The 10,000-nt window shown below is 38.0% G+C and overlaps 1 protein-coding gene across 6 annotated transcripts in view; it reads left to right on the top strand.

The window, feature by feature from the left end:
• polg2 (polymerase (DNA directed), gamma 2, accessory subunit) overlaps positions 1 to 10,000 on the top strand; it is a 34,902-nt gene that overhangs the window by 22,966 nt on the left and 1,936 nt on the right. Inside the window, exon 6 of one of the 6 annotated variants that reach the window (XR_006160244.1) lies at positions 8,288 to 8,594. The exons of 2 other annotated variants lie outside the window; for them this stretch is intronic. Coding sequence is in view for 1 of the 4 variants with exons in the window: in XM_042758173.1 (XP_042614107.1) it covers positions 8,288 to 8,440 (153 nt within the window). In the remaining 3 variants the exon portion in view is untranslated. Of the gene's footprint in view, positions 767 to 8,287; positions 9,083 to 10,000 lie in introns of those variants that run through there. 3 more of the 6 variants (XR_006160245.1, XM_042758173.1, XM_042758174.1) reach the window with 3 other exon arrangements.

Here is a 10,000-nt window from a genome sequence, read left to right as displayed (position 1 = left end):
TCGGACACATCATTATTTGTTACATTTGTTACCGTCAAAATAAAATTCCAGCCTCGAACACATCGGCCAAGCACAAAAACTGCTTGCCGATACGATATTTTAAAAAAATGCCAAATATTGGCCGATATATTGGTCGACCACTAATTAGTACATCATTTAAATCATTTGAATACAAATACTAGTTTACAACATCCAGCAGCACAATGAACTGTTTTCCATAGCTAAATAGTCTAAATGGAGATTACTGACATCGCCTCACACACTCAAGTTCATGCCAGCTCTTATATTAAAAATAAGATGGAAAGATAAAAAAATTAATGGTTTCCATGGATCTACAGTAGGTGGCCAAACAAAATGCCTAATACCTACGCGTGTACCGCCGCCGAAGGGCCACGGCATTAATTGCAAGTCAGTCACATGTTAAAGTCGTTGAAGAAACTACCGCCAGGTGGCGCAAAGGGACAGTTTGCAAACTGACTGCAATTATATTTTGTTTTGTAAATGGAGATCAAATATGAAAATAAAACAAAAATAACTTATAACATTATAACCACCTTAAAAATCATCAGAAAATTAATTTTTCAAAACGTGAGATGATCTTATAGGCTGCAGCCTAATGCATAAAAAAAGTAATTTACACAAGGGCTCTGACTGCATGTTATGGTTATTAAACATTCATTATGAAACCATTAAAACTACAAAATTTTCTTATGTTGCATTAAGGGGCTTTCATTTCAATCTACAGGCTAATGAAAGTTTTTGAACGTCCACTGTACAAGCATACATATTGATGTGTACAAGGCTGCACATTTATGAGACTTTTTTCGTGTCACAATTTTCTCTGACTCACACCATAAAAATAAATAAATAAATAAATAATAATAATAATAATAATAAAAAACTTAAAATAAGTTGTGAAATCAAGAATAATAGTCTAAACCTGTGACATGAGAAACTAGAAATCATACAAAAAATGGGATATTAACTTGGAATATATAGATTACATTTAAGGATGTGTGCATTATGCCATAAAAAATAAAACGATTAAAAGGGGGCTTATTGTTGCGTGTTATAGGCTAGGCCTAGTTCTAACACACATTTTGGCACTATAGTCACAAATTATGAAAGGCTTGAAATAGGGCTGCACGATTATGACAAAAATCATAATTGTCGATTATTACCTTGAAACTGTAATTGCGATTATTAATTACGATTATCACAATTTACATTTAATGATGTTTTATACCATTGTTTGATGCAACTGCATGCCAAATTTTTTATATTTTTATATAGTATTAGGCCTCAAATGTCAACTATACATTGGATTGGTTTCTTCTTTAAATTATAAAAAAGTAAAAATATGAATGGTATTATAATGCTATACCAGAACTCAAATTAAAATAATGGGAAACAACCCTTAAGATAACATGTAGAAAGATATGAAGAAAAGAAAAAAATGCATCTTAAGCATGTGGAATAACATAAGCGGACTTTGAACGATTAATTGCCGCTTTGAACGATTACGTAATTGTGGCATCCATAATTGTAATCGCGATTAGAAATTCGATTAATTGTGCAGCCCTAGCTTGAAACTTACATTTAATAATTTGCTTATTTCAGCAGGTCACACACATTTATTCATTATCTGGCCTTTAACACATTTTATTCCAATATACAGAGCCCATGACATGCCGAAAATTATGTCCACGAATTAAGAAATGTATCAGTTTTTATCATTCCGTTTTTATAAATTAAAACGTGTTTAAATAATAATTAATCCATTTAAAATAAATGAATAAATAAATAATACGGTTTCGTATACAGAATTTGGCCTTGCGGGAGATTGGGGGAATCCATAAAATGTTAATAATAATAATAATAACAATAACAATAAATAAACACATTAATTAATAATAATAATTAGACAACACAGTACAACTTAAGAATTTTGTAATTTAAAATAAATGCTTCTGTAAAATAGAGAAGTCAAGTCTGCTTTGTCAATTCTTCCACATGTACAGTACATACATACAGAGAATTGAAATTGCGTTACTCTCAGACCCATGGTGCATACAGATAACACTAACAGTGGAGCCTAAAAATACAGATAGATACAGATAAAATATAAAATACACAGTTCAGCTTCCTGACAGCCTGATGAATGAAGCTGTCCTTCACTCTGCTGGTCCTGGCCTGGAGACTCTGCAGTCTCCTCCCTGATGGCAACAGACTGAAGAAGCTGTGTGATGGGTGTGTGGGATCACCTGCAATGCAGAGGGCTTTGCGAGTGAGACGGGTTCCGTAAATGTCCTGAAGGGAAGGGAGAGAGACACCAATGATCTTCTCAGCTCCTCTCACTATGTGTTGAAGAGTCTTCCGGCAGGACACGTTGCAGGCGCCATACCACACAGTGATGCAGCTGGTCAGGATTTTCTCGATGGTGCCTCTGTAGAAGGTGCACATGATGGGGGCCGGGGCTCTAGCTCTTCTCAGTTTGCGGAGGAAGTAGAGACGCTGCTGTGCTTTCTTGGCCAGTGCTGCGGTGTTGTCGCTCCAGGAGAGGTCCTCTGTGATGTGTACACCCAGGAACTTGGTGCTGCTCACTCTCTCCACAGTCGCACCGTTGATGGTCAGAGGAGCATGCTGAGTGTGCACTCTCCTGAAGTCAACAATAATCTTCTTCATCTTCTCCACGTTCAGAGAGAGATTGTTGTCACTGCACCACCCGGCCAGGCGGCTCACCTCGCTCCTGTAGTTTGTCTCATCTCTGTTGCTAATGAGACCCACCACAGTCGTGTCATCCGCAAACTTAATAAAGAGGTTGGAGTTTTGTGACGGTGTGCAGTCGCGGCTCAGCAGAGTGAAGAGGAGGGGGCTCAGCACACATCCTTGGGGGGCCCCAGTGTTCAGTGTGATGGTGCTGGATGTGTTGCTGCTGACCCGTACTGCCTGAGGTCTTCCAGTCAGTAAGTCCAACAGCCAGTTGCACAGCGAAGTGTTGTGTCCCAGCTGGACCAGTTTGTTAATGAGCTGTTGAGGTATGATTGTGTTGAATGCTGAACTGAAGTCTATGAACAGCATTCTGACGCATGAGTCCTTTTTGTCTATATGTGTGAGTGCTGAGTGGAGGGCAATTGCGATGGCGTCATCGGTCTAGCGGTTCTAGCATGACTAGCCGGTCAAAGCACTTCATGAGGATGGGAGTAAGTGCAACAGGATGGTAGTCATTGAAGCAGGATGGAGACGGCTTCTTCGGGACTGGAATGATGGTGGTAGCTTTGAAGCATGTGTGAACAACAGCCTGACTAAGTGAGATGTTGAAAATGTCTGTGAAGACATCAGTGAGTTCCACTGCACAGTCTCTCAGTACACACACACCCAGGGATGTTGTCAGGACCCAGAGCTTTGTGTGCATTGATCCTGCTGAAGGATCTCCTCACTCTTTCTGGGGTCAGCGTCATCACCTGGTCACCGGGAGGAGGTGGAGTCTTCTGTGCAGTGGTGCTGTTTTGTTCCTCAAAGTGAGCGAAGAAGGCGTTCAGCTCGTTCAGCATGGAGATGTTGCTGTCACAGGTCCATGGCAGGGGCTTGTAATCCATAATGGTCTGTATCCCCTGCCACAGGCTCCGAGTGTCTCTGCTGTCGGTGAAACAATGGGCTATCTTCCTGGAGTACTGTCTCTTAGCCTGTATGATGCCATGGGACAGGTTGGCCCTAGCTGTCCTCAGGCCCACCTCATCTCCAGCTCTGAAGGCAGTGTTCCGCATCTTCAGGAGTCTGTAGACCTCCCCTGTCATCCACGGTTTCTGGTTGGCCCGGACAGTGATGGTCTTTGTGACTGTTACATCATCAATACCCGGACCCGCGGTCTGGACGAGAACCGCACCTGTTTATATGGCCATCCGGCCAGGATCAGGCTGTCGATCACCGTTAAGCACCGCAGCCAGCGAGAAGGATGCCGCAGCTGGAAGAAGCCGCCGCTGCCCCTCGCGCCCCGGACCGAAGAGGGGAGCGCGTGCGGCCGCCGGACTCCGCCCCTTACCTGGACCCTTCCTTCCAGAACAGTGCCTGACCCACACGAACCCCGCAGCATGGCGAGGACACCAGATCCCCTGTTTGTTTTGGACACTCTCTCCCTTTGGACACTTTTATTCCCTCTGGTTTTATTATCTGTTAATAAAAGCCTCTCCGAGGCCTGACGCCACGCCCACTGTGTCTGTCGTTTGCTCCTCCCGTGACAATATGAACAGCAGATATATTAAACATTTGAGCAAAATATGAAATATCAAAATATAAAAAATAAATTAGAGCAATGACATTCAAGGTAATAAAAAAAATTAAAAAATTTAGCAGCATTATCTCAGTTATCATAAGAAACATAAGAGTAATAACTTTACCTTGATTCTGAAATTTGAAAGTACTTCCATATTTCACTCCTCGCGTCATCTTTTTCTACCAGTCGTGGACCGGCTGCCACAGTATCACTTGTGCTCGCACATGCAGCCATCTCGCTGTAGCGTTTGTCACATGACAGCTGCAGCTTTTTTGCTGCGTGCATGAGGAGAAAAAACACAGACGTCCATAGGGAGGCACTGGAAGCGTGCGTTGCACACACCAACATGAAATACGTCTTACAAATCTGGAACGCGGTCATTCTTTGAAGTATCGATACTAATAAATTTAGGAATCGTGATGTTTTTCATTTCTGAGAATCACGATACTTTTGAAGTATTGGTGCACCGTGCAACCATGGTGTGGGTGTAGTTCTGTATTGCTTGTGAGGGTTGAAATAAAGGTGTGAATCTCTTGCTCTTTCATATGGAGACTATCTGATGAGCATTTCAAACTTGCAGAGCAGGTTTAGGCAAATGTCTGACAAATAAGACCAGAGTTTTTGGGAGACAACATATTTTTTAGACTTTCTGTGATTTACAATGCACAAACCAGAAGCAACAATATCTGCAGAATGGAGAAGGGTTGACCATTCACAAAAATAAAATAGGCCTGTTCAAAAGTAAACATTTCAAGCTTTCTGTCGATATATTTCTCATGTATGTGAGGCACCCCAATTTTAAAGAGCAGGCCATATGGTATTTTAAAGTGTCCTAATATTGTGTTGGAGTGCCCTACAACAGGTTTAAATGCATCTAAGGTCAGAAAACATTGTAATTTTCTCAGAATATACATTTAATATTAGAGTCATTTGCCAATGATTAGGAAATGACTCGTTCCAAGCAAGTTCGGAGCAAACCCCTCCCTTCCATAAGCCTACTCTGCTCTGATTGGTCAGCTGGAGAAGCCTGTTGTCACTGGCATAGAGAGGAGTCATTGAGCCAGTTAGCCAGCGCTACCATTGACAACGAACCTTTACAGAAAACAATATAGTGCTCCAATCTGTTCTTATGACATAAAATGCAAAAACACTCTTGCAAGTGAATCGTGCCCACAGCTAAAGTTTAACTGCTAAACTGTGAACACTTAGTGAAAACGTTAGCCAAGTGTTAACGTGACTAACTAATAAACAATACAGTTTAAAATGTCTACTGTAATGTTTGAAGAATGACAGACAAAAGACTCTCTGTCTTAACTTTTAATCAGAACGCAGAACAGTATCACAGGAGCACCATCCTAAAACTTGCTCGTCGCTCCCACATTACCCCTATAACTGCCGGTGCAGCAAAATAAACGGCAATTTCACAATGATTATAAAGTCTGTGTTGCTACACTACATTCTTTAATGTTAAACGAAGTCATTAGAACAACATCAGTCTACAATAATCGACACATTCTTAGGAAATAGGGGGTTCACAGCGAATTATCAGAACTATTTCGGTAAGACAATAATATTGTGCTTCACCTGGAAACCTAAAGCTGCATTAGGTATACATCACATATTAGCACAAAAACCATTTTTGAGCATTCAGTTGAAAATGTACACAACATATCAATTGTACTACTTACAGGTTTTGGTTCGGAGAGCTTGTTAGTCCAAATTAAGAAGATTAGAAGCCAACAAAGAGAAAAGCCAAGATTAGAGAAGCAGTCCTTGGTAAAATGACATGCACACAACAAAAGTTTGAATTGTATTTCTGTGGTATCCTTAAACAGCGTCTTCTAAACATGTAAACACACTACGTTAACCAGCCGAACAGGCAAAAGATTCGAAAATATGACGACTCGTTAAGGCGATTCAGAACTCTCTTTTGAGAGAGAATATCTTTATTTATCATGCACTTTTTTGATTAACAACTTTGCAGATTGTTTTAATTTAGGGATTTTTGTTTTCATTTAAGCTACATTATAAACTGCAAAAGAGATATTTTTCAAAAACCCATATGACCTGCTCTTTAAGTTATTTCATTATCAGGAAAAAAAATCAAGTTATCACGAGGGCGCCTCCCTGTAATGCACATGCATTAGTAATTTTCCACACAAACACTTTAATATGAATAGTAGAGCACATTTCTTTTAGGTTACAGTATGGGACCCGCATTAAAAATAAATCTTCACAAGTCTACAACCGAGACAGATGCAGTTTTATATAACCTGTATAACAAATAATTGTAAAATGCTATATAAGATTGCAGTTTCACATTTTGCATATGCATTACAAAGTTAATTATTTTTACACGCAATTATACAAAATAAAACCAAACAAAATTTGTAATGAAGATCAAATATGTAGACAAAGAAGAATAAATATTGCGCGTTGCACTCAGCGTCATGCGTGCAGTGCAAATCTTGCACTCTGATATTTTAAGGAATAGTATACATTCCTGCATTTAAATGCGGCTGCAGGTTTTTTTTTTTCTTTTGGTTTTACTTAAACTGTATAAAAGCAAGTAAAGGTGGCTCCCTTTAAAATCACTGAAGTTGTCAATTAATGAAGCTCTTTTTACATTGTGTGCACTTTGTTGATTATAATGAGAGAACTTGAGTTTAAACATGAGGACGTTTTATTAATCTGTCCATTCTTTTCAGTTTCAGTGATTTAGCTAAATTGTGGCCAGGTAACAATTTTTCATTTCTTGTTTTAATTAAGCCTAAATATTGGTAGCGAAATTATACAGTGCCTCACGTTTTACTAAAATAAATGAAATAATAAAACACGCAACAATTTATTAATCAGTGTACAGACAGATATCTTTTTCCCAAGTAGTTCTGTCAAAATAAAGGCCAGTTAACGAATAACAAAATATGTGCGTGTCAAAAAAGGATTTTTATATCTAAATTAAAAATGTACTTGTGACAAAAATAGGCCTAATATATGAGAATATTGACATTTTGCATATCGATTGCATATGTAAACTAGCTCACTAAATAGGCTACCACTTTTAATTCTCTGATGAAAAGTAAACCACCATTTATTTAGGATAATATAACACATAATTCAGATTATATAAATAATACTGCACACCTGGTAAATGTTTCAAATCTAAAATATGGTTTGATAATGTGTAGCTTAGAATAAATATATGCACAGGCTCATAGGCTTGACATTTATACTGCCTGAATTCGTTCTAAGAAATGCACATAACTTCATAAGTTGGCCTACTAAAAGTTTTTCTTTAATTTTCCCCAACTGCAGCCATCAAATGTAACACATCGGCAAGGCAAAGCTGACGGCTATTTGCGAAAAGTGCTTTGATGCGTTTGTTCGATAAGTTGTGGTTAAAGCGCCACTCAGCGGTCAAAAGCTGCAAATGCACTTTGCAGACTTGGCGGCACTGGCGGCGGTAGAAAGCACACTCTGGTTGGCCACCTACTGTATTCTTTGCATCTGTTTGTTTGATGTTTGAAATCAGGTCTCCTTTGTTGGAGAATTGGCTAGATAGCATTGTCACAAAAAATAGGGTCCAGTAGAAATGCAGTCCTAGGAATGCGGTCCTGAAACTGCAGCCTCCGGTATTGCAGGAAGGGAGTGTTTGTTTTGTTTTTTTTGTTAAGAATGTTGTGATTGTTGAATGATTTTTTTTTCCCCCTTCAAAAAAAAAAAAATTTTAATTTTGAACTGGTGGATTGATAAGAAGATAATGCATTATGAAAATATAAACAGTAAAATGTATTTATATGTTAATTAATATGATAATTTATTGATAATAGTTTAAATTAATATAATACTTTTGACTAGTTCAAAGGCTGAAGTGTTAAGTAATTTTTTTTATTGTTTTTGTGAAAACTAGTATCTGAACTGTAAATCATGCTTTTTACGGTCATTTTGCAGTTTAATATGTTACTATAGACATTGCCCTACACCGCTCATATGGTATTAATTTCATTTGTGCAGGTCTTAAAAAAAAGGTCTTACAGAGTCTTAAATTTGAGGTTAAAAATCCTGCAGAAACCCTGGTCTATGGACCCTTCCCCCGAAATGCAACTAACACCTCAAAAAGGCAGAACAAGCCTCTGGTTCCATGGCAACCAAAGACAAATCATCTGATAACACTGGTTTTATTGATCAAAGGAATGCGGGCAGAACAACTCTCAACTCGTTTTCCTCATAGGAAAGACACATGATGCCCATAGAAATGGACTCTTCCGTATTAATTCATAGATGAACCTTTCTATGACCTTCCTAACATGCATATCCCCAGGTATGTGTATGTATATATCCCCAGGCTTACTTGAGGTATGTGGTTCTAAAAACGTGTCAGAGTGTAAGTTCATTTAACTTAGAGTATGTTCCTGGTTAAGACTCAAAACATTCTCAACAGAGTGACGAATCGACGGGTCGCTAAGGAAAAGCACACCATGCTGTTTCTTTTTCTTCTTTTGTTCAATGGTCATTTAGATGCTTAGTGCATATTGCCACCTAATTGATGGTTGTGCAATCATTTTTTTTTTTTTCTGTTTAATGTTTAATCCTTGAGAATATGAATTAGATTGTTTGTTTGATGCTAATTATATATTAAGTCACATCAGATATATGTATTTTGATTTAGAATTTAGACACTATAGAAAATGGCGATCCATGTGAGATATAAAATGTAATAATTATATATAATATAATAAACATTACTTTGTCATTGATTTATAATTTATACAGATAACTGTTATATATGGCAATAAAATAAATAACCATATTAGAATAATATCTTACCTTATTACTTATATTAGCGCTTCATCATTAACATATCATACAAACTGCACGTGTATATATACATACACGTGCGCTGAAGTGAACTAACCCTGGAACATAACCTGCTCCATAGCAGGTTATCTTCAGAGAACAAGTTACTGTGGTTACTTACATACCCTGAAAGTAACCTCCGATTTTGGAACCGAAAGCTGAGGTTATCCGCTCACTTATCCTCAAAACATACCTGGGTGTGTCACATAGCCTGCTTTTTAGAATACCCCACCCCTACCCCCCAACCTGGGGAATGTGATCGCAATTCCAACACCACCAAACCTTCAAACCATGATGACTTTTATCCAAGACTGCATCTGGACGCTCGTTCAACGGCCAAGGCAAAGCAAGTATTATACATTTAACTAAACGAAACAGAGGTTGGTTTCACTCAGGTGGTTAACTGATTTTCCAAAGCTGCTTTCTGGATTTTCTCTTATGATTTCATTCATCCACTTCTATGCATGCATACAAAGGGGAGTTAGTGTTTGTTTGTTTAGACTAGTTATGTGATATCGGTTTGTTAATAAAACTTGTCCATTTTACGAATTTGTTATGCTCTAATGCATTGGTACTGCAAGAAAGTTATTTTCTGTGGTCACGAAAATATCCTTTCTTAGAGCTGATATGTAAATTACATTGAATAATATGAAATTGCATTGAATGTTCACCGGACAAACAGATTAGTGATGTTAATATTAATTCTGCTACAGTTACTACTGGCAGCTGATATAAATAATTTTAATTAATTTTAATTAATTAATTATTTATTTATTTACATTTCCCTTTTGAGCTAATTTGTTACAGGTGCATGTGTGGGAATTGGATCAGAATGTCACAACTAAATAGTAAACACTTACCCAAACAAAA

The sequence above is a fragment of the Cyprinus carpio genome, chromosome A6, assembly GCF_018340385.1.
Source record: "Cyprinus carpio isolate SPL01 chromosome A6, ASM1834038v1, whole genome shotgun sequence".
Classification (NCBI taxonomy): Eukaryota; Metazoa; Chordata; class Actinopteri; order Cypriniformes; family Cyprinidae; genus Cyprinus; species Cyprinus carpio.
Note: the sequence above shows the minus strand (reverse complement) of the source record. Positions and strands in the feature narration are given on the sequence as shown.